The sequence below is a fragment of the Sander vitreus genome, unplaced genomic scaffold (genome assembly GCF_031162955.1).
Source record: "Sander vitreus isolate 19-12246 unplaced genomic scaffold, sanVit1 ctg445_0, whole genome shotgun sequence".
NCBI lineage: Eukaryota > Metazoa > Chordata > Actinopteri > Perciformes > Percidae > Sander > Sander vitreus.
The window spans coordinates 34,634-60,006 of NW_027595555.1; the positions used below are offsets into that span (position 1 = coordinate 34,634).

At 41.8% G+C, this 25,373-nt stretch overlaps 1 protein-coding gene across 8 annotated transcripts; it reads right to left on the reverse strand.

The window, feature by feature from the left end:
• Positions 1-629: 629 nt before the first annotated feature.
• Positions 630-24,482, reverse strand: kiaa1217 (KIAA1217 ortholog). Of its 8 annotated transcripts, none has more exons than XM_078245275.1 (17): positions 24,399-24,482; positions 18,813-19,663; positions 17,229-17,333; positions 16,656-16,705; positions 14,771-14,910; positions 14,479-14,654; positions 12,390-12,520; positions 11,676-11,823; positions 10,536-11,013; positions 9,004-9,202; positions 8,582-8,871; positions 7,522-7,677; positions 7,072-7,194; positions 5,719-5,799; positions 3,972-5,621; positions 3,330-3,461; positions 630-2,290 (listed from the first exon to the last, which is right to left on the reverse strand). In XM_078245275.1, the coding sequence occupies exons 2-17, from the start codon at positions 19,649-19,651 to the stop codon at positions 1,751-1,753; spliced, it is 5,238 nt and encodes a 1,745-aa protein (XP_078101401.1). In that variant the 5' UTR covers positions 19,652-19,663; positions 24,399-24,482; the 3' UTR covers positions 630-1,750. The 8 variants fall into 8 exon arrangements, with proteins under 8 accessions (XP_078101401.1, XP_078101399.1, XP_078101406.1 ...); XM_078245273.1 differs by having other exon boundaries at positions 5,719-5,796; positions 8,582-8,874; XM_078245280.1 differs by having other exon boundaries at positions 5,520-5,621; positions 8,582-8,874.
• Positions 24,483-25,373: the final 891 nt, after the last annotated feature.

Below are 25,373 nucleotides of genomic sequence, written 5' to 3' on the forward strand. Positions count from 1 at the left end.
TGTAAACGTACTGACACTACCCCCAAAACCCCAGTTAATGATTTTAAACATTTGATTTTAAACAAGATTTTCCAAAGATAACCAATTGCTCTGTGGCAGTTAATAAAATAAATAAATGTTTTAGGTAGTTTAAATGCTAAAACTTACAAAATGGTGTGACACGCTGTAAAGCACCACTAATCTTTGTCATCTAATCCTGTTATCCAGTGCAAAATTATAAGAGTAAATTTAGGGCATATAGCCCTCACATGTTGCACTGTGTTAATACTCGTTAATATAATTCATATTCTTACCTTTAATCGTAGAGATACAGAATGCCAAATTCTTCTATATATATATATATATACCGTCAGTGGGAAACACTAGTGTGAGAAGAGACAGGTGAAGTGGAAGCCAGAACTGGAGAACTGCTCTGTTGTGTGGTGAGTGTTGACTTCCACATTTACACACACACACACACACACACACACACACACACACACACACACACACACACACACACACACACACACACACGACATGAGTAACAGAAGAATGTGAGTTGTGCTGTATGAGGACAAGATGATTATTCTTATACACAAACAAACAGAAAGCCAGAAACAGATAACAATAAATACATTGAAGCTCAATGCATTACAAGCATGCAAGTCTTTATTTTTGCTACTCCAACACAGTTTTTGTCTTTACCACATTGCTCCTTTATAGTATGATTTAAAGCTTTACAAAAATGAGAGAAAACCAGATATTTACAAAATCTATCTGTGCAAACATAATTCTTCTTTTACATCACTCTCCTAAAGTATTTGAAAGGCATGCATACAAATAAACTTTGGTATGTTAACAAAACTACTTATTTTCTTAGTAGAAGCATCTATGTACATGTGGTAGAACTGAATCACGTTTTAGTACAGTTTACATTTAGACAACAATACATGTTAACTTAACAAACCAAGACCAGCAGTGCAAACACTGAGGTCAATACTTCAGCCATCACACCAAGAGAGTGCATGTAAATTCCCCTAAATCTTGTGACTGAGTTAGGCCTGAAGTGAGTCATTGTACTACAACTTTGGCAAATAGGCACACTCAAATGAAAACTTGTGTTATTTATCATACCAGCTTTACATATCTGTAAAAGAAATTGGCAGTTCATATGGGTGAAAAATGAGAACATTATCTTGGAAAACAGAAGTTAACAATGAATTTAACTTTAAAATGTCTGTATACATTATGTATACACTCATAAAAGGCATTTACAAGGGCTGTGTTGAATGTCTGGCAACATAAGAAATATAGAAGATTAAATATACTATGGTTATTCAATCTCTGGTTTGAAAAATAAAACAACATTTTTACATGGTACTTTGTGATTGTACATCAACTCTATATTCCCTATTCATAGCTACAGCAAGAAAAATAGATTTCCAACACCATGAGAGCCTTCCACTTCAACTACAAAGTAGTACAACTACACATTTTTTTAATAAAATATTTTGTCAGAACATCTGGTACACCTCCAAAAAACAATCAGAATCTAAGTAAGTATTTTTCAAAACTGAAAATTGTAACTTATAGGAGATAAGCATTGGTGTGTGAATGTCAGTGTCAAATAAAACATGGAGTGGGGGAGTGCATCACTTAATACTTTTACAAAAACTTTCAAAAACAGAAATAAAAACAGCAAATTAAAACTATGAAACATGACCAGCTCTACCTGCTATGCGGTAAAGCCAGAGGGGCGATAATGAGGCTAGGTGGTGTCCTTAGCTGCTGTGGCTGTTGGGATGTAGGATTTTCCGCTGCTGCCATTGTGGGACCTGTAGCTGGTGAAGCTGGGGGTGTGTATGGTGCGGATGCTCTTTCCACCTGGGCCCAAAGGTGTGGGCGACAGAGGGGAGGGGGAGGAGGATGAGGAGGAGAATGAAGAGGAGGCGGAGGAGTGCACTCGACCATTCTGAGTCTGCGAGGAGAACGAGAGAGCTTTACCTGTGTGCTGTGAGGGTGTGGGGAGTTTGAGGGATCCGTTAGACAGGGAGGGGATGTGGGAGGAGGGTTGGGAACCGGAACGAGGAGTGTGAAAGGACAGGATGGATGACTTTGTCACAGAGGAGGAAGAGGAGGAGGAGGAGGAGGAGGAGAAAGAGTTAATGGGATTAGTAGCATCTGAGTTTGGTGCAGACTGGGAGCTGCCTTTAGTAGAGCTAGGATAAAAAGCAGGGATTTTAGAGGTGGGTATAGTAGGGGAAGTAGTTTTATGATCCCCTCCCACTCTTTTAGCACTTCCGTTAGCCTGCAAACAGAGATGCCAAAACAGATACTGGTTGTCAAAAAGAGAAATCTGGTCAAATAATACATATGAAAGGCAAGACCATGTTAAAAAAAACTACAAGTTATACACATAGTAACACACTAAGACTACACAAACATGAATATTGCTGAGACACAACTAAAAGACACCAAAACATATACAGGTCTGTTTTACTAGGTTATATGAAGAGTGAGACACATTGAACTGAGAGACATGTTACCAAGAAACAGAACACTGCAAGGGTTAGACCGTGCGATGGCAGACAGGAGGGGCATCTCTACAGACTGCCTCTGTTAGAGTTAGGCCTCGTTAAGGGGCTGTGGGGGGGAATTCACAAGGGAAAGATGCATACGAAGGCTGGAGAGAATTAGATAATAGTGGGGTTAGAAGAGTGGGAGCAGATAGGGGGAAATGTGGGCTGGTATTCCACTGAAACTGACGGTGCAAGATGGTGAGTTTTGGCGTGGTCTTGAGGGTAAGGAAATATATCACCGTGAGGTTAAGAAGCTGTGCAGTAATGTTGGGTTTGAGCGGAGGTGCATTGTAAGAAGGGAGGAGCATAGCCGAAAAGTCAGTTAGGTTGGTGTTTTAACATAGCCATAAGCATCCTGGGATTTGGCAACACTGTTTAGGAACTCAGCTGTGATGGGAACTGGAGATGTGATGACAACTCAGATGATGACAGGGTAGGATTCCACTTTTCTTTGCCATTTTTCCTTCTTTTTTTTGTTTAGTCACCAACACAGTGAAAACCATGAGCAGTGTGGACATGCAAAAGCATACAGTACAGTGATGTTATGGGGTAACAGTCAAGAGTCAAACATGCCTTCTTGTCAGAGCAGACTCGAGAGAAACATTAACAGATCCACAGTCGCCACCGTGGTGACTTTATTATTATTTTTTCAACACTTGAAATCTCACAGCTTTGGTACTCTTTTTTCCTAATAATACATGCCTCATGTTTTTTATCCCTATATGTTTGATTCCTTTAGTCTCTGGTAAAACCCTACAGTAAAACTACCTGTCGGAACTGCCTCTGAGCGTCCTGCAGTTTTTGCTGTTTTCCTGCTTTGTCAGTAGTACCCGGCGACTGCCTGGACTTCGCAGACAAAGGGACGGGCATCCGACTAGTAGGGGAAGCGACACTGGTGTTCTGCAAGGGGATCCAAACGAAAAACAAAACAAGAAATAAAACAAAAGAAAGAAAAAAACACACACCATATAGGAAGCATGAAAAATCAAGGCACTAACAGGTAACACCTCAACGATCAACACCAGTGAAAGATCATGCACCCAGTGGGACCATTAACATGTAAGTCAATACACAGTAGTACATGCAGTCAAGAATAAGGAAGATATCAGAGATTTATCATCATAAGAGTGTTTTTGATGATGAGTTCGCCACTTGCTGAAAACCTCAGAGTTTTAGCAATGAACTGAAAAACATGGTAGCCAGGAACCCAACAAAATGCCACCCCCAATCATGTCACCATGATTTCACAGAGGGAGAAAGACACAGGGGACATTTCCAATAATTCCAAGCACCCGTGGAGTGGATTAATGATTTTGGTAATTTCAGTGGTTAGGGTTGGAGTGAAGGGAGGTTGTAAACTGAAAAAGAAGGACCCATAGCCTCCCTGAGCAGCAAGAGCTAGAGAGAGACCTGTTGTACGGTGCTGGGGACACTGGGGACGGTGGTGGTGGTGGTGGTGGTAGTAGGGATGACTACAGGGCGAGGAAGGAGCTGAGGTTTAGTCTTCTTCTGCAAATAATTTTTGCTGGGTACCTTAGGGCCTGACCCTCTGGAGGTAGGGAGAGAGGAAGACCTCTTCAGCCCCACTCCTTCTGAGCTTTTCCCATTCCCTGCTTTAGCTTCCTCCGTGCAGACTGGCTCCCCAGGGGAGCATGGTCCCATCTCACTGATAGTGGTCTCCAGCTGCTTGATGGTCTGCTCCAGGCTGTCCAGTGTCTTGTAGGTGTTCTTCCGGATCTCATCCGTCCTGTAGAGGGAGTCGGAGTTCTGCCTCTTCAGCGCGACTGAGCCTGTTGCCTTGGGAGCGTCTGCCAAGGATTTTGAACGTGTGATCTCAAATCTCTTTGCTTCTTTGTGCTGCTTGACAGTACCGTCGGGTTCCTCCTCGTCTTCATACACAACCACCTGTAAAGTCTTCTTGCCTGACTTGGTGCCCGTGCGAATCGCCTGGGTCAGTGCAGCCAGCTGTTTCTTAGGGAACTTAAACTTGAACTTCTTCTTAACATCCTGCTTGGTGTCACCATTTGACTCCGAGTTTCCACCACTGTCCGTCAGCTCAGAGATTGAAGACGAAGATGAGGATGATATGCTAAAGTGGTCTGCGGTGACCTGTGACGTGATGACGTTTATGCCATCGACCACCTCAGTCCCTCCCGCTTTAACCTGCTGCCCACCACTCCTCTCCGTGTCCGACTCCTCACTCTCCTCCTCGATGCACTCTGCCGCGAGCATCCTGTCCAGTTCCTCCTCACATTCAAAGATGGTGGACAGGCGCTTGTATGCTGAACGGATGTCCATGGGCTCATCAAAAATGATGATGACAGGCTTCTTGTTAAAGCCATTATCCTGTGGCCCATTGGGATCCACTGTGGTGTTCCCTCGGTTAGTGGCGCTACCCACAGTAACAGTCTGGACACTTCCTTTCTTGGCATTGACCAGGTCCTGGTACTCGCCACAGGACAGGGCCTGGACTTTGCTGTTAGTGATCATAAATGCTATGTTGTCAGGGGGTGGAGGTGCCTCTTCTCCAGGTAAGTCAGGACTAAGACTAGCCTCCTCATTACCCTCCTCACAGTTAGCTTTGGGTGGATCACTGTCCTGACTAAGAGCCTTTTTGGGTGGAGCAACAGAACTTTTAGGCGCCGCTCTTATAGTACTGGTTGTTGTGGTTGCCACAGGCTCAGGTATTATATTCTTACTAGCAGAAACATGTTGCTGTATGACTTTACTTTTTTTTTCAGTGTTAATTTTATTGAGGATTTTCCCCTTCTCCATTTCTGCACTGGTCTTCAAGGATTCGGAGCGTTTAACTTGCTTCCTTGGAAGTTTGAATCCTTTCAGTCCCACAGGTTTAGGTGATATAGGTGGAGGTGTTATAGGTGGGGGTGATTTGGGTGGTGGAGACAGTGGTGGCTGCTGCTGGCTTGGAGAATTGTCGTTAACATTGACATTTGACACCTGTGATGGAGGTTGTATGGGCTCTCGGTGTTCGGGGGTTTCCTCCGTTCCTGATGGGGGTGGGTACTCTTTGGGAATCTGACCAGTCACATAGTATATGACCTAAAAAAGTAAAGAAGTAGCTGTTTAAAACCTCTCAAAATCTAGAACAAACATGAACTATACATTAATATAATTAATAAAAGAAAGTCATACATACCCCTTGGCTCTGTCGGACAGTAGTATTCCCATTTTCATCTGTGTCTGGGTCTTTATCCTCTCGAGTGGGCTCTGAGCTCTGCTAGGACAGTGTGTGAGGGAATAATATTACTGTGCAACTGGTGTGTCAGGTTGCTGTGGTTTAAGTGTGAATTCACATACATCGCAGTAACATCCGCAGCACTGCATTGGGCCATTACCTTCTACAAGGCAACAGCGAAATATACTGTATGACATCAAATTTATATGCTGTTTTGATATTAATTTCTGTATATCCAACTGCATGCAGGGAAAATGAATAAATATTACTTTTTAAAAGCTAAGACTATAAGCTGCTTTATTTTACAACAGCCAAATCAACTTCTTTATGATGGTTAAATCCTGTCTGTTCTTTTTTACACTTCCACTGTTGATAATACAGCAATGAAGTTTTCTTTCTTCCGGTTCTAGATAATTAAAATAACCTTTATACATCCTGTTTACATCTTGTTCACACAGTACACGCTGCTAATACTACGCAAAGCGCCTCTCACACTACTTGACTTTAGGGAAATAATTGGGTCTGTTACCATCTACTCATTTTAACTTGGTTGTAAACTAGTCAAATACCGTATGTTGCACATGAACATACAGTACCTGTCCTTGTTGTCACATAAATTAACAAAATCATATTAAATGTGCGTATTGTTTAATCAAAATGTGAAAAAATATGGGTTTGTGTTGGTTATTTAGATGTAAAGCTGGGAAAGCAAACTGAAGTCAAGTTGTGCAAAGACAAAGAGAAACAGAAAAGTAATCCCTCAGAAAAGTTTAAGTGGGGGAGAGAAGCATGCAAAGGGGCCTGACTGACCTCTAGTGAACCAAGTCTGCAAAAACAGTTTGTGTCTGCAAAGTGAGTTGTTTCTCTCAATTGTCAATCTTTTTTTTTTTAGAAATCTTTTTTCTGCTGATTTTGTATGAAGCAACGTAATTAAAGAAAGACACAAGACGATTTAATTGCCTGTAGAATACAGTGCCGAGGTCTTTATTGACAAGTGATAATTAAATCAGTGGCAAAACACATCATTGTCTGGTCCAGGCGCACAAAAGACACAGCATCTATTCAGAGGCTTCATTTTATGCAGACTTAATCCTGAAATATATTCAAGCTGAGATATCCAGTAGAACCAAAAGAGGGAAGGAAACTGAGGCAGCAAGGAAAGGAGCTTTTTGGAGGCAGCTGTTACAGGTTTCTCTCGAGCCAAAGCAAGGGTGCAGAAGTTGTAGAAGGGTTAAGACACAGCCATCCATTGTATCAGACAGTGGGCAGAGGCAGGCAGTTAGGTGGGTAGCTGCACGGCGACGTATATTTTACCTTTTTCTCTTTGAGGGGCAATAAGGCCCCCGGTCTTAGTTCTCTGATTTGCGGTTCAATTCGAGAGGTGGGTTCTACCAAATTTTTCACCCCTACATCCTTAACTGTGCACTTCTGGAATACCTGAAGAGTGAAAAAAAGTGAAGGGGAAATGGGAACAAGGATTTTGAGGAGGAAAGATGTTTGAGTACCTTCACCTTTGTCACTACTGTAGAACCCGACACGTGACAAAGTTACAATCAAAATTAAGTAGTTAACTCCTTTGGCGGCTGTGAGTGCTCATCCTTTTTCCAGAAAGACAACCACCATGGGAAGAAATGATAGACCCACTCCCGCAATGAAGAAATCAAACAAAACCAGCAGACAGCACACTAATTGATTGTTTTTATTCACATGTTTGAGGAAGTGTGTAAGATTGTGTGAGAGCTTAAGTGTACATGTGCATCTAACCTGGAGCTCTGCCATGATCTTGTCCCCTTCATCCTCCTCCTCTGTGGTAACAGAAGCAGTGATGGGGGGAGGGGTGGCTGGCTTCGGCTTGGTCTCTGGTGGCACCTTGTTGGGCTTGGGTTGGGGACTGGGAGGTGGAGTGTCCTCTTCACCCTCCTATTAAAATTTTTAGAAGAAAATAATGTAGTCATAACTTTTCCAACCAGCCAGGCTATCCGTTTCCCCCATTCTTCCACTCTTTATGTTAAGCTAAGCTAATGGCCTCTTGGCTCTTGTGCCATACTTGTAGTGCGTTCCATTTACGTCACACCCGAGTTGCGTTTCATTTACATGTCCGATTCTTCATTGTAGGGTTAGCGCTAGCCAGGTTAGCCAATGTTACCAATACAAGTTGATAACAACGCTGTTTTTATGCATACAAACAGCGTAACAACATGTCCACCAGGGTTGGAAATTAGCACCAACCACCAGCCAAATGCTGGTAAAATATGTAAGTGGCTGCTAGATTTGCTTCACTCACCAGCTGGTAGAGTTTAGAATCCACCAGCCACAGTGGCAGGTGGACAAAAAAACGTTTTCCAACCCTTATGTCCACAGATAGAAGTTTGACAGGACTGTGTGTTACGACTGATTTAATGAGACACAAATAAGACAGAAATTCTAATAAACTGTATGTTACGACAGGTTTCACTACTGTTGATGCACGGGGCTGCCATGTTGGATTTTGAGTTCGGAGTACTGCGAGGTTGTCCGAGTTCCCAACTTGGAAATCCGAGTTCAGGGGGCCTGTTTCTGACTTTGACCTTGGAATTTCTGACCTCCGAGTACAAATGGAATGCACTATTGGCGCACAGATATGAGAGTGGAATGGATCGACTCATCTAACTCTCGGCAAGAAAGCAAAATGTTGAACTGTAAAAAATGCATTGTATTTTTCACTGTTATTTCTGTTATTATGTACTAAGGCTAAACAAGCTTCACTGTTACCAATATGTTATTGGAATTTTTGGAATTTAAACACAAAAAATACATACAGTGAAAAAATTAATGGTAGACTGACCTGTGCCGAGACAGACTCCTTCCTGCTGGTGTAGACCACTTCGCCAGAGCGTGTGGTGGTCATACCTGAGCTCGAGCTGGAGTAGGTCTTCCTTGGAGGAGGTGGTGGTGGTGGGGACTTAATGGACTTTTCCGTCCCCTGCTTGGTAAAACTTTCAGTGGGGGCTGGCTTGGTGGCAGTCTTGGAGGGTCTCTCCAGTGCAGCTTTGGCTGGTTTCTCCAACACAGGCTTTGGGAGTTTCTGAGGCCCCTTCTTACCTGGTTCGTCAGACTGAGGCTCACACTGGGGTTCTTCTGTCATACAAAAACAACAGAGATGAAATTATATTAACATACTTTTAAATGTGATCTAATAGCAATACAATGTAAAATGCGTGGAGGTCATGTTTAAGTCTTAAAGTTACATTTGTGTTAGATTTGTACCTGTCGGTGACTCCACAGGCTTGTGGACGTCTGCTTGTTCTGCAGTGGCAGCAGGGGGAATTGCTGGGTTCTCTTGCATGTCTAGACTGGGAATGCCCTTCATCATGTTGGCCTGGGCCTCCTGGAGGATCTTTTCAAACTCTTTTCCATCATAATGACCCATGTTCTGCCTCCTCTCTTCCCACTCCTTCTCTGCTGCCTACAGGGTGAATACAAGAAAACAGAGAAAAAGTTCCTCACAAGTTCCTTGAATCTGAGTGGGGGAATTTTATTCCTATGACAACAACAAAAAATAATGAACTACAGGGGTGTTAAAGGGCAAAGCAACCGTGAGTAACCAAGTTGACATTTACAGGCTGCTAATTAGAGCAATGAAACATCACCACAGCTTTACTATGTTGGGCGTTAATCGCAATGCGGATTAAGGGCCGAGCATAACGCTTTAATTTTTTTAATCGCATGCCGGCATTTATTAATTTATTTTACACTTCACTGGGCTTTGCGTCGTGCATAACAGGCTACTATTTTGACCCTTTGCAGCACCATTACTTATCATCAAGCTGCCACTTCCTCATAACACATCCTGCTGTTGCAGGCTGCAGGCATGATGGAGAAACACAGTAGCAATAACTCTGAATGGAGCTTTTTATTTTCCAAAACTCCCGGACGGCTCGTAGACAAGTCGAAAGCCATATGCATATTGTGTAAAGCCGAATTAAAATATCACCGAAGCACGTCAAGCTTGAGCTACCATCTACGGAGTTAAGCATAGTAGTACAGTTAACGTGATGCTACCCGCTAGCATGCTACCCACTCAGGCAAAGCAATATTTTGGAGAGTGCTACTTGCCGACCTGTGGATGAAACCAAATCCCAAAAAATGACTACAGCTCTTGCGAAATGAGTGGCAACTAACTGCAGACATAACTGAGGACTCGGGTCTTAAAGACGTACTACGGTTGGCATGTTCTGACCTGTCTCATTGCCGTCGAGGGGGACAGCAGCCCCACACACAGCCTGTATGACACGGAGAAAGCAGCCACAGTGGAACTGCTGCAAGGTGCTGCAAACGCTGTCTCATTAACCGGTGATCACTGGACGTCAGTGTAATCAAAATTATTTAGGAGTTACTAAACACTATATTGACTCTAGTAAGGATAGGGATTTTTAGTTTTTTAGTTAGGTACTTGGAGGAATTGTGCAATAATGACAAATTCACACATTTTTCTTTTGTTTACAGTAAATAAAAAATTACAAATCTTAAAATCACGTTCATAAAGTAACTTTCTTTGCATTCATTTGATTCCCAATCAAGATACACTGGTAAAAATTGCTTTCGATTGTTAATATGTACTTAAAAACTGTTCTGAAATGCAAAATAATAGAATTTTAATCATGTGATAAAATATGCGATTAATCGCAATTAACTATAGAAATTCAGCTATTAATCGCGATTAAAAAAAAGTAATCGTTTGACAGCCCTAGTAAAAATATATCAAGACCAAATTACAATTATAAGGTGACTAAACATACCTTTATGCACATGGCTCTGTTTTTGCCCTTGTCCTGACTGTTCTGGAGCTCCTCTATGACAAGACCCGTGCCGTTGCCATTATTCACTGGGTACCCTTGTGTCTTCTTATGACGGGCAGGACTCGGTGGATCCGAGGCTGCCCCCTTGGGAGATTCCCAGCCTTGACTCTTGCTCGGGTTGGGACTGGGGGTGTGAGAGGGGCTGGGGGTGAGCGGTGGGCTGGGCTGAGCTGTCAAGGCTGCAGACTGCTGGGACTGCTGCATGTGGACCCGGGAGCTCTGGACATGATGGATGACCACCGGAGAGGCAGGCATCACCTCTGATTTGATAGTGGAGCTCTGGGGCTCCAGTGGGGCTGATGTGGAGCCAGCTTCTGCAAGGGCTTCTGCTGCTGCTGCTGCTGCTGCTGAAGGGCTATTGTCCACTTGGACATTAGCAGCGGGATCAGGTCCTTTCTGAGGACCCTCAGTAGCACATCTGCACAGAGGAGAGAACAGTATGTGATACAAACCATGTAGAAAAAACGTACAATCTTACTTCACTAGGTCACTCCCTTATAAATGACATCAATATTTTAATAACAATATATAACATTGATAGAAATCCATTTACAACCACGTATTTGTGGTCTTTTAAGATTGAAAATACATCAAACCCTATAATAAAGTTGACAAAATGGTTTGATTAATTCTGACTTGAGGGTTAAAAGCACCACCAAACCTATGACGCAGTGTCTTGCGGTTTGGCGAGTGTTTCGGGTAAAGGATGAGAGTCATGGAGGGAGAGGGAGAGAAAAGTCGAGAGTGAACTTGGTATCTGTGACATATTAAAATGGAAATGGGGCGCTGCAGTGTCCACCAAATTAATTCACTTATCAGTTCAGTGAAGGCGATGGAAGTAAATCAAGCTGGACGCCGCACTCCTCTGTCCACGCGGACTGACCTCTTTGATGGGATGAAGTCAGGTTTTCCAGTATAATCAAAAAGTAAAATCTCGCACATCATAGACCCCTGTGAGACGCGCCGCAGAGTGCTTTTTGTTTTCATCTTCAATTCCCTCTCTCACTCTCAGCCCCCAGCACCTCTTCTCCTGATCCCTACTTTATCTCAACTGACATTTTTTCTTCATCATTCCTTTACCTTTTCAGACTGCTGAGTGTATCAGTCAGGCTCTTGACCCTTTTCAGCATGCTGTCCAGTTTATGAGGCTCCTCCTTCAAAAACTTGACAGCTTCCACTTCCACCCTGAGCACAGACCGCATTCTCGTTTGTAGGGCTGGGAACTCTCCTGAGGAGAAACACAGAGAAACATAGCAAAAAACAGAAAAAAAGGTTTTCAGAAATACCTCTATTGAACAATCAAATAATTACCTAGCCTCTGAAAAAATAATAATACACTTTTATGGTAGTTTTTACACATAAGTCTGGAATAGGAGGAACATCCATCATAACAGCAGTAAATCATTTAATAATATCACTTATCAACTTTCAGCAGAATTCTATCGTGGAGCTATGATCTACCTGTGATACTGTTCTCCAAATGTATTGTCCAAATTAATGATTCAGGTCAATCTATAATTAAAAACCAGCAAAAGAAGTTATTCTGAATATCAAGAATTTGTAATGTATTATGTAATCCATAATTGTGGAACACAGTTTAATGCTTTGGATATCAGTTAAACTGTGTCTTTGCATACATTTAACATCTCATGATATACGTATATTGATATAGGAAAATAGCCCAAAGATTATTTTAATCATATAGCCCATCCCTATTGGCTTACATCCAATATTTAAGGTCAAATGGCTATACACAGTATTGTGGCAATAATGGGAATATTATTGTTGTCTTACCTTTGAGCCCTGCCAGAGATTCTCCCACCTTCCTCAGAGTCACCGCTCCCTCCTCCACGTCCTTCAGGGTCACTACTCTGTGTGTCGCTGCGGAGTCTTTCTGCAGAGAGCCTACATACTGCTCCAGCTCGCTGCAGAGGCAAACAAAATGCACAATGGAAAGGATAAGTCATTTAGATTTGAGAGAGAATGTAATTGTCCTGCAACAATTGGTCAGTAAATTGAATATGGAACTCTACAATCGCAGAAAAGAAAAATGAAGTAAACTCATTATTAAATGTTTTAATATATATATATGTAATTCCACTTTGGTGACTATTTTTGTTTCTGTTATACTGAAATGTATCTACTCAGGCACAATTTGATTGAGAGAAAGACTTTTTACACTACTATTAACATTTTACTTACTCTTCACAAACACCAGGGGGCAGGACACAATTGTTTATTTTAATATCAAACAGTGATACTGATTGGGCAAAGGTGAGAGCAGACTCTTGGACATGATCCAAAAAAAGAGAAAGAAACTAGATCATGTGTAAAATATGTACAAGGCCTAACACTGACAATAAACATTTCCACTGTCTACATTAGATTGCTTAGTCTAGTTTGGATGTCATCCCAAAACCACAAATGTTTACACACTGAATGAGGGCTTATTCGTATGAGAGCACTTCCTCACATAGAAAACACAGCACACTGCTTCATAGACATCCCAGTGCTCGGGAAAAATGGCTACTCCGCGGGGAAATGTGCTAAAAGATAACATTGTGTGCAGTGTTGGATTGCATGAGAGTGACTAAAATGGTGTTTCATTGTGGCCAGGGTACCCCTGAGAAACACTCTTTATAGAACTCCCCTAAAGGGAGTGGGAAAGGTAATAAGGAGACCGTGTGTTAAATGCCCTACTATGCCAAGGTCTGTTGGTAATAGGAATGATGATGGGAAGTTCCAGCTGAGGACAAAAGGAAACTGACTTTACTTTTTTATCGAGTCTCCCACAGACAAAAACAGATACAGTACGTCTCCATAATGTACATCTCTGTGTGTCAGAGTATAAGAGGCAGCCTTCAAAGATACTTGATACAGCATTTGCTCAAGGAATCATCAAGTACCTTTTCACATACTGTAAATTCCTGTTGGCAGCTGAAAGATCATATGAACATATAACCTAACCAACTACTTAGATAAATGCTCTGCATTTTCGCTTTGTGGAAGCTCTGTCGTCATCATCAATACTCTCCACTGACAATGACAAACCATCCTATTAAAAACTTCTAATTTGTCCTTACTTTGTCCTGGGATTACTGACAAACTATTCCACATAGTACCAGTTTCATTATTTAAAAGTACAGAGCATTTTTTGTTTTGCCACAGAGGTATAAAACATTACAAAATGTGCCCTTATGGGTCATGATACATTTAGTTCTCCTATTGAGAGGGCAGTGGTTTTAACACCACATTCTCCCACTGGTCTTAAAGCCAAGCAACTCTAATTACCAAGCCGTGTTTTGCTGACTCACAACTGGCTGAATACCAATAGTAACAGAGAGCTTAATCCACTGACTTCCCCCTGTTCATTTCTCTGTCTCCATGAGCTGCTATCATTGTGTTTGTTGGAGCATATGTTCTCCACTCTCTAGCAAGACAACACTGTTTGACCTTGCCTGTAAACATCCAAACAAAAAAATATTCAATTACTGCTCCTTGTTGGCTAAATAAGGCAAGTGAATTAAAATAAGAGCAGGTTAGTTCCTCCACAGTTATTGTTCTAGCCTGCTGTCTCGGAGAGGCAGGCACCGCTTGCCTGTTTAAACATGTGAGCTGTAATTTGGAGGGTGTTGGCTTTTCAAAGAGTAAGGAGTTAGGAGTGAATAGCACAGGTAAGCTGATAAAAACAAAGCCTTTTGGGGATTTCCTATAAACTGAAACACCTTGACTAGAGCCTCAAGGGTGTGTACTAAATAATCTCTAATACTTACAACGATAAACATTCAGTAATGAATGCAAACAACCACATCTATCAATTATAAACTATATAAAACACAGCACCTGTTATGTAAGAGAATCAGTGAATTTTGAGCAGCCTTACCCAAGCTGTATGAGGACACGCTCCTCCAGACCCAAGTACTTGTGCCTGTCCTCTTCAACCAAAGCTCTCTGCCTCTGCACAGGGTCCTCCAGACCCCGCATGGCCTCTGCGAGTCTAACACTGATTTCCTGCTCGGCCCGCTTCAGCTGGACTCGTAATGCCTCCTGGTTCTGGAGCTGAGAGGATGCACATAGTGGGAATAAGATATTAAGACTTAGCAGACCAACCATACAAAGCTGTAGTGGAAACTAACACTGTAATTAATAAAAAAAAAGGAAAAAAGATGTCTTGCCTGCAGCTGTCTCATCTGATGGAGTTGCATCCTGAGGTCAGAAACATTCTTCCTGAACTGCAGGAGGTTGACTTTGAGAGGAACTGGGCCCTTGTCTGATGGAGCTGTACTGCTCTTGGGAGCCAAGACTGGGGAACCACCTGTATTGGTGGGAGGGAAAATGTTATAGCTTGTTACTGGAAAAACTGAACAACTAAATAACACAGTAGAAATGAGACTTAAAACTATTAAAAAGGCACATAAAAGTGAAAATGTAGTTCTTCCTCTAGAGGAAGTAGACAGAGTTGTTATTTCCAAACCCTCACTCTGACTTCACTTGACAAATTATTGGTTAGATTGTACATGTCGGCATACGTATTTCCCTGGCAACACACTCGCCTGACTTGATGTTCCCAATGTTTAGTATTGATTTCCTGAAATCTCTGTGGCGACCTTTTCCCCCTGCACAAGAAGCACACACATACTATCCCTTCACATTGGCTGCACCTCTGAAATGATCTGTCAGCAAATTTCGGCATTTCAGTCACTGCTATAGAGATGGAGAAAAGGTTGAAACCATGGAAACCAGGGGAGGTAATATTTGTGGTTTGGGTGAGCATCCCTAAATGGCCAACAACAATAAGAATTTAACTCAATCCTTTAAAAACTCCAGTATGAGTTTTGACTGTAATGACCTTTTTATATTTTCATTGCACATCTAAAAACAGAGGATGGTCATTCAAGGGAGAACTGAGTCAATTTAATGCTCAGTTAACTCACAGTGGGTTTCTTTGAAGACTTCAACATTAAAAAAAATGTTTTAATTCTGAGCACCACAAATTAATTTTCATTCACCCCCATTGTATTGGCTCAAAGACAAATATCTCAAATCGTGGGCAATAAAACCCAAACTATGCGCTTGGCTAGGTAACACTGTAGGTAAGTGATTAAGCATTTGCTTTGAAATTTGGGAGAACACATTTTTTTAACCTCAGAAACATGAGGTCCATTAAAGAAAGTAAGTTCTCTGCCTGTGAGTTACACAATAGGTCAGGGAATGTTCAAAGTGCACTCTAAGCTCCCTTGACACAGAAACTCACCCTCTGTTGGGGCAGTAAAAGAACAATCTTTTGTCTTCATAATCCCAAAACTCTATTCACAACATATTCCTTACATACTACCTGACAGCTGCCTAGACTTGAAGTACAGGTTACAATGTACACTGCTGTTGTGTTTTGGGCCTTGGGGACACAGAGTCCATCAAAAGAAAGTGCAGGCTGTGTGGTAACAATGAAGAAACATTTGATAAATGGCAAAAACAAAACAAAAAAAACAGTGCCACTGAATTCTCATGTTTGATATAGAAGCAGTCTGGCGAGATCAACGCCCACACTCTAACTTTTCAGATGTTTTAGCGATTTGCTCAAGCACAACATGACAAGTAAATCCCTCCGAAAGCTACATATGAAATGTGTCACGAGACATGAGATTAGCTCTCAAGATGCATGGATAGTTATGTTTTCGCTCTGCCACTGGTGAAGTTGCAGATCTTTTTTATCAAAACAAGATCTGGCCACAGACTGCTACAGAGCCAAGACTGAATCACTGAATCATCTTGGTGAGCTTGAGAAGTAATAGCGTCTTGTTTTAAGTAGTGCTTTGAGGAGCTTGCCTTGTCTCTTATCTCCAATTAACTGGATGTACGGGGGGAAGTATTGTAAGGAAATATGAACTGACGACAAGCAAAGAAGCCTGACTTTGTTTTCCCTCCCTCCAGCACTGCTCATTGCAGACTGTTGACTGACACTGATGTGTGGGCTTGTCTGCACAAGACATGATGGCGCTAACACTCTTTACAGAGGGAAAAAAAAGTAATGAAATAGAACAGAATAAGAATGATACCAACCTGAGCTATGTGCACTGTGGGCTGGAGATGATGTCTTCGGTGGTCTCTCGCTGCATCCAAAGAAAGATTTATAAGAGCAGGATTTTGGGTGCGAAAAAACTGTATTTGGCGTACTTTATTTTTAGGTTTGTATTAGTAAGCACAAACACAATACAACAAAGTAGGATGGGAAAGACTTTAACAGAGAGGTTAAAGTGATGTTAATGATGTTAACAAGCTTAATTGGTGTTTAACATAGCATAAACACACAAATTCATTGCAGTCATCAGCATTTCAGACTGACTGTCAAGCAAACATTAACCCAAGGTCTTCACAGAAAAGATCGAAATGCAGAGTTGAAATGCAGTCAGAAAAACCATACATAGTCGCTATTATCTAGAGAGCAAATTACTTCAATATCAGATTCACAGTCAAAACTATTTACTCTTCACCAGACGCTATTTAACCTGAGTTTGATATGGTCATTATAGAGGGGATACTTTATCTTTCCTGGTCTGGCTGGATAGCCAGGCTTTTAATTTGAAACTCAATTCCCCCTGATGCCTCACTCTTTCCTATACTGTGTTTGCTTACCTTAGTAGCTCCTTGGTGCCACTAGTGTTTGGCTCCTTTAAAAGTGCATGCTGAACAAGACCAGTCAAGCTGGCAATCTGTTGCTCCATAGCCTTCATTCGCACTCTGCAGAAACATCAGAAAATTCTACTTTCAACACTGAGGCCTATTGAATATTACAGCAGCTACTAGAGCAAATATTAGCTCAGAATGAAAACGGGAGAGCTGTAACAGAATAATCAATTGTTTTTAATTCCCTGACCATGAATCTTTTTTGTGGGATTACACAGTGGAGAATTTTGTTTGCAATTGATTATGTCCTGAGTAAATATTGACTCTGGTCTAACACCACTTGACCCAGTCTTTCCACATTAAGAAAAAGCCTGAGTCCAAATGGAATAAACAAGATGGACGACTCAAGACAAGAGAAGAACCCTGAGGTCGAGACTCAGGGTGTTGAAGTCACAAGTGGTGGCCGCTCAGAAGAGAATGAAAGGACAATTCGAAAATTACATTGCCTTAAGAAAGCCAAACACCAGAAGGGTGAATAGGGGATCTAACACTGAGATTGCTTGGTAAGCCTAGACTTTGGAAAAGAGAAACACTTTTGTTTTCAGATGTAGTCATTTATCTTGGGAAAGGATATGGGGTCAGCTGAGGACACAGGGTGGTTTTAGCTGTGCTATAGACAATAGACAGACACAAGGTCTATGTGAACACAACAATGGCTAACCTCAGCGTCATACAGCATATTTTACATGAATAAATTCTATGAAAGCTAGAGAGTGCTTAGTGTTGAGACTATGTTTATTTTAAAAGTTAAGTACAGTACTTTCCCATTCAAATTCCAAAACACTTTCCCAGGGCATTTCTAATGGGGGGTTTGGGCTGCCCAGGTGGTCCTGCCTGATCTGTTTGACTGATTGGGCCATTTAAAATACTTATTTAACCTGGTCAATATTTTCTTTGGTTTTTTTAGGTGCGCACATAGCCTCTTTAACCTCCCTTTTAGTGAAACCACGTTTGCCTGTCTAAGTGGCAAGCATCCCTCTTTCTGTGTTTATGTGCTCTCAGTCAGAGTGAACAAACCTAACCCAGGTACCAAAATGTCTGCTGGATTATACAAACTGAATAGACTCCACAGAGGGTTTGTTGTTAGAACAATAGTCACAGAGTAACAGAAAAATATACAGTGGCTTAGTGGGGTCTCGAGATACTGTACTGTTTCAGTGGTGGTAGCTATGTCTGGGTCTACACACTCTGCAATAATCACTCCAAAGTTTGAATAGAGACTGTGAAAACAATGATCAGATAAGCAGAACTGGTTATGTACACAAACCAAACTGATGCATAATAATGTGCGTTAGTCTGCTGTTCTTAATGTGCAGATCTTGATGCTCAAGACAGTTACGGGGTGGGTTATATTCTTGCCTTCAGTCATGGATGATGAAACAATCAGAGCCAGAGATTGAAAATCAGCAGCTCATGGTTAGGGTGAAACTGGGATGCAGAGTTAGTCCATGCTCCCATGCAATGTCATATTATATCTATATTTAACAATCCCACCAGCCCACTATATGTGACGTCCGGCCCCCTGGTGCTTACCGTGTGTGATGTTCATTGGCAGCTGGGATGGGCCCCTGGAGGTCTGAAACTACAGGTGATCCCATGTTGCTCCGGGGCTTGTTCCCTGCCATATCCTCCTTCCTGAAGGACTGGCGCACAGGTGAGCTTCTCTCCATGAGAACGCCATGGGGTGGTACACCATGAGGAGGCCCGCCATGAGGAGGACCGCCATGAGGTGGCACACCATGAGGTGGCACACCATGAGGAGGCCCGCATTGGATGTCAATTATCCGTACCTCAGCCATCCGGTGAGGGGATGGGGGAGGAGTCTTGGAGCCCAAAGTAGGCAGCTGGCTGTTTCTGGACTTCTGCCTGTACAGAGAGGGGTGATCCATAGTGTCTGTGGGGCTGGGCCCGCTGTAAGAGCTTGTGGAGCGGATGGAGGCACGGTGAAATCCCCCCATGCCATGATCTGGACCATCAAGCCCAGGGCTGGGGTGTGGTCCATGGGCAGTAGCCATGCTAATTCTTCCATCTTGGAGCAAGTATGGGTCTGCATACAGCCCCTCATTTCCCCTGGAAAGACTGTGGCTTTTGCCGCCCATGTCCTCATCTGGCTTGACATCCCGTCTCTCCAGAATGGCACTGGGACAGGGTGATATAGAGCGGGCCGGAGGGTTGGCATTAGACAGCCGGTCCCTTGGGATAGTGGCATTACCAGGTATAGAGCCCTGCCGTGGGCCAAATGGGATTCTGGAGGGGGATGGGGGCATGGAGTGGGGAGCCGGGGGGAGTGCTCCCTGCATGGGGTGGTGTGATGGGGGACCCATGGGGGGCTGTCTCAGAGGTTGCGGGCCATCACGACCGGCATGCACCATCTCACTGTGGATCTGTAAAAGCACAAAAGCATATAGACGTGTTATTATACACATAAAACATAAAAAAAATATGCATTACTTGTAAGTAATGCATTAACAATTTTAAAAAACTGCAAACTTCTGCCCATCTGAGAGCTTCAGCTACTGTTTATTTTGCATATATCCTGTATTTCTGGACTGCAGCGCCCTTGAAACAAAAACAACCATCTAACTCAGTTTACACTGTTGCTTTTCAAAGAAAACAGACTGTCAGCAATTTTTCCAGAAGCAGAAAATAGTTACTTGCAAGGCTACTATCCCCAGGTACACAGCGTTTCCCTCAAAGTATGTTATACCTGCAGGCTTCTATAAAACACAAAATGTTACAATACATTCATTAGAAATAATATTATGTTCATAAAGTGGAGTGATTTACTTTTTTTTTGTTTTACTTTAAACAAATCTGTGATTGTGCTCTTGGAGATAAGACTGGGGCTTGCGTTCGTTACATGTGCACCTCCAGGGCAAAAAGTTAGTTGGTTAATTTTTAACAAGATCTGTTTATGTAACCAGTCAGCTAATCTGGGCCTCTGTTCTTTAGCCCGACCACCCATAAAGGACCCTTGAAGGCACGTACAATAAACCAAACCTTATATAACTAGTGGCTTTCCAGGTTAAGGGAAATATGAGCTCTCAGGCTGTAGGTGGTAAAACTACAAACACAGCAGGTACAGTAGAAGTAAAGAAAATGTGGTGGTGAGCCACATGCTGTGTGAAGTATGACAAGTTTAAATTATCTTATCACATTTTTTGACAGTTAGCTTTGTCAGATCTTTGCATTACTTCTTCAACTTCCATATTGAGTGCTTACTTAAAGCAAGTCGTTTTAAGATAATTTTGTTTGGGCATTTTTAGGCCTTTATTTCCATAGGACAGATGAAGACATGAAAGGGGAGAGAGAGGGGGAATGATATGCAACAAAGGGCCGCAGGACAGAGTCAAACCTGCGGCTGCTGCGTCGAGGAGTAAACCTCTATATATGTGCGCCTGCTCTACCAACTGAGCTAACCCGGCCACGAGTCTAACGTTTTAAAGAAAAAATAACACATTCTTCCCGTTACAAGTGAAAGTTGAACTCATAAGCAGCAAAAAAACTTTTGTCAATTTTTTTTTGCGATTTTGCTGCTACAGTAGCTTGTGGTGGCTATTGGTAGCTAAAATTAGCTTAGTTAACGATACTGTTACTAACAAGTTTACTAACTTTATGGCTCTTCTTCAGTTGTGCTAATGTTATACTCTATGGTCATACTCTACTACTGTGCTACTGTCTATCATTTACCATTATCCTACTATTGTCACTTGTGGCCACAGTGGCCATTGTTATGAAAGGTTACATTGTCTCACAGTTACCAATATATAGACTAATTTGAGTTAAAACTAGTAGATTCTTAAGCTTGTGGTGGCTAATGGTAGCTAACGTTAGCATAGTTAGTGTTAACTTGTTGTATTGTGTAGACTAGTTTAAGTTAAAACTTGTAAATTCATAAAGGAAGAACCTACAAGAATGACACCAATATATTGAGGTTTATTTCAAGCCTGAGTTAATTTTCTATAAAAGTAAACATTTCTCTGTGCTTGCTAGCACAACTGAAATATAGTGTGCAAGGAGTGACATAACACAGGGATATGTGATATCCTGTGTATGATAACACTGAGCTGTGGAGCGTCTCATGCAGGGCTAAATCCAATCCATCTTTATTCCTGCCTAGCCCTCTATTGCTGTCAGACAAACAAGCAATTGTTCCTTCAAGGTATGACTCATCATGGGTTACACCTACATACAAAGACAGGTCAAAACCTAATGCAAAGTTCTTTCAAAAACTTCAAGTACAGTTTTTGACACTATGCTTTTTTTAGTGTTGTCATTATTTTCCCCCCAGTGCCAATACAGATTATCTTATCTTATCTTAGTACAGCTAAAGGAACAAACAGTGGGTGTGACTTGTGTGTGTGTGTGTGTGTGTGTGTGTGTGTGTGTGTGTGTGTGTGTGTGTGTGTGTGTGTGTGCACCAACTGGAAAACAACAACTGCTTAAAGTGTAAAGTAACAAAGGGTTTCTCTGGAGCCCTAAATATCATATCTGACTGCGTTGCCAATTCCAGCACAGCCTCATAAGAACATTTTGGCCCAAAAGGCATCACTTTTCAATCTCAAACAAATGTTACATCTTTGGAAGACTAACTATTCTTAAAATATCCTTAAAATGCACTGGCTTTATAAAGACAGTCTGTATTTGTCTACAAATCATGCGTACATTTCTGCTTTCAGACAAAACAGAGGAGTAAAGGCTTGAAAAATAAACACACAAGACCATGTCAGGCAAAGGAGAGGCCGTGTTGAGAAACATTTGGTTTGAGTTTGACTCATGGACTCTCTCTCTGTTTCCACTGAGCTTTTTTAAGCTTCCAATGTTGATGGCAGCACGTCGGGTAGGAGCGCAGAAAGTTGCCTCGATCTTCTGCCATGTTGGATATGGAGATGCTTTCTTAACTACTTCACAAACTGCAGAGCCTGCATACATTGTGCATACATTTAAATAGCTGGCTCTATGGCTGCATGTGCTTTGCTGCTGTGTACATAATGGTGTTGAAAAGAACATGGGCGCTAAGTGCTAATTATGATGATTGTGAATAAAAACAAGACAAATGTTCAATTCTTGTTTTGATTTTCGAATAAATACCAAAATTAGGTGGATTGCCCTAAGGAGAACAGAATAGAGGTTAGCCAATAAATGAAATGTGTTTACAAAATATCTCTTTCAGCTATGTGCACATAACATTCCTTCTGACAGTCACTATTGACTATTCTATGAATACAAAGCACTGCTTTGGGCATGATACCTCACATGAGTACAGATTAATATTTCTTTTTTTGTTCGATGAAACGTGACAAAAGAGATGCTATAAGTGCAAGAAAAAGTCCCTATCATTCTATCAGCCTGCTGCCTATTCTGTGTATTGAGTTACTTGTCAGTTACTGTGTACATCTGTCCACCTTAAATCAATTACTGACAGATAAGACAGTTGTTTTCATAACCAGAGACAGCTCTATTTGGTCTAAAAACTTCAATCACAAACAGAGGTAACTGCAGGTGATACTTTAAATCTAATCTGAAGCCTGGCATTCCTGCATGCAAGACAATAAGACACTCAATAGCCCAAACAGATGTAAAGTAAACCCCCCCACCCCCTTAAAAAAAGTGTTTGAACAGGTGTACAGCTCATTAGTTTGTCGTATTTGCCCTTTTGCTTTGAGAGCCAGGGTTTCTATTTCATTATTAAAAATGTGTTGCCAAAAACTAGAAAGACTTTTTTTGTCTCTTTTGAACACAAAACAAACGAGCTTTACAGCTGCCATGAACAGAGACACTGCTTACAACAGGAGTATACAATGTCTGTGTTTGTGTCGGAGTGTTAAAACTTGCCAATATGTTTTTCGGCACAAAAAATTGCCATAAGAATACATATTTTTGGATTAATGCAACAAATGCCATCTTCTAACTAATTTATTTAAAAGGTCCCGTCATGTGCCATTCATCAACCTGGCCTCCACAACCACATCCCAAGATTTGTATCTGTGTCAAGTGCTGCTTGGTTAAACAGTGACAGAACTAATCATGACAACAATCTTTTTCAGCATATCTCTACTTCATGCCTAGATTTCACAATGTTTGCACAAGAGCCCTTGGAAAGTTGCCTTGCTTCTTTTTGCTTAATGCATTTTAATTCATCCAGTACAAAAAATATTTTTCAATCCTGCTGATTCAGCAAGTGCCAGAGTTGTGAATTAGGCAATTCTGTAAAAAGAATTGAACAAAAAAGGATGAGGAAAAGCTGATCCACACAATTAATGTTCTTCTGCTGTGGTCAGCTAGCAACCTTTCCTGCTTTGAACTATTAAATTCCCATTTCACTTTTTCAGTTGAATCTTTTATTGCCATCTTTTTTCTTAAATGTCTTTTGTTCACTTCCCTTTGAAGGACCCCATCACAGAGAGGCAGCCGAAGCAACTTGTCTGTCAGCAGCAAGATAATAAAAAGAGTTTCTGTAGCACCTCATCATGCAAGTCATCATGCCATCTGAACCAGGAACTCTTAAACCATCACCATGTTTGCCTCATCATTCCTTTAAATGTTATCAATTTCACTTTACACTCATGTGACACATACAGAATGTGGCAGTGGCATTATAGCTAGGTTAATATAATGTTTGCAGTATCACAATGGGGCTGCAACAGCGCCTGAAAATCTGCGGCAGCCAAAGAGGAGCATCGGGTTAGATAAAGGGTCAGGAGGATTAGAGGAGGAATAGTTGAGGAAAGGGATCTTTGAGGCTTTAGTTTTGTTACATCAGCAGGAAACAAACATGCTGCAATCAGAACAAGAGAAAGAGATTAGTGCTGATATTGGGGGAGGAATGAACAAGGAAAATAGCCCAGAGATTTGAGTTCAATTGTCCCTTAGGCAAGCTTCACCAGAGCGTACAGGCGAGTCTCATCGCAGGCCCCTGGGAGAACAATATGAGACCCCCTCTAAACAGATTAAGAAGAGGCAGGGGGACATTCCTTCCCTTAACTGCTAACAGGATGTGAGAATGAAAAGAATTGGAGGCTGGGCTACCTGTTCTATCTGCAACAAGTCTGGTCGTCCCCCTGCAGCAGCTCCAGTAACAAGACAATCATTTTCACTTTTGGCATTTGTGTCACTCACCCTGGCATCGCTATTGGCAGGTCTTGGCCCGTGGCTGAATGCCTGTGCTGGGTCTTTGTGGTAGACCTTCAGACAGGAGTGATCCGTGATGTTCCTGTAGGGGGAAGAGGTGTCCCATGGTAAATAGGCAGTCCAGATATCACCATCAGACAGTGGCCGGTCCTGCCTCAGCCTGGATGTCAGTCTCTGGCTCAACCCTGCCAAGGGCACATACCCTGAGAGAGGCTCTGAAAGCCCTTTGTTATATGACATTTCCTCTAAATCTCTAAAGTCTATAAAAACATCTACTAATACTGCGTTGAAACGTGGCTAGACTACATAAACGGAGAGCGGATCCGCTCTTTCTTTTGCTGGGCTCACGCTCACTATGGCATGGCACCCTGGACACAACCATAAAGAATCATGAGACACTTTTATTATTCTTTTTACAGCCCTGATAAAGAATTAGTCACAAAGTACACATTGCACTTGAGCAGGAAGTCTGGAGAGAAAAGGGGCAAAATTGCTTATGTCTTCAACAGTAATGTTTCTTTTCTGGAAAACAACTACAACAAAGTCTGTACACCATCTTGGCACATAAAATATGCTGTATTATTGACAAGACATGCTGGTGAATACCAAAACAAAAGGAACAAGCAAAAGCAGTGAGATATATGTGTGTTTGTGCACTTGTAAATTATATACACAAAATGTACACAAAACTACACTCTGAACCGCATAAAAGACCTCCAAAAGTTTAAAGAAAGACAAGCTCACATTGTTCAAACTTTCTAGAGTCAAACTTTCACCAGAGGAGAGAGGATAACAGGCAGGAAAGTCATCTGAGTCTCAAGAGTGCTCTTCAGTTTGTTTAGGTATATCGTATACATTTTGCCAAAGGGCTCCATCTCCAAATAACTTTGTTTCTACAAAGTTTTAACATGCTAGAAAAAGGAAGCAAGAAGCTTTCCTGGCCAGTGACATTTCCTGTGCTTT

Bases quoted from the DNA above. Each gene is read 5' to 3' on its own strand.
- kiaa1217 (XM_078245272.1), bottom strand. From the start codon at position 19,651: ATGGTGCATGCCGGTCGTGATGGCCCGCAACCTCTGAGACAGCCCCCC. The intron at 11,824-12,389 runs GTAAGACAACAA...GTTTCTCCTCAG, and splicing joins ATCTCTGGCAGGGCTCAAAG to GAGAGTTCCCAGCCCTACAA. The intron at 2,291-3,329 runs GTAGTTTTACTG...CTCTGTTTGCAG, and splicing joins CTCAGAGGCAGTTCCGACAG to GCTAACGGAAGTGCTAAAAG.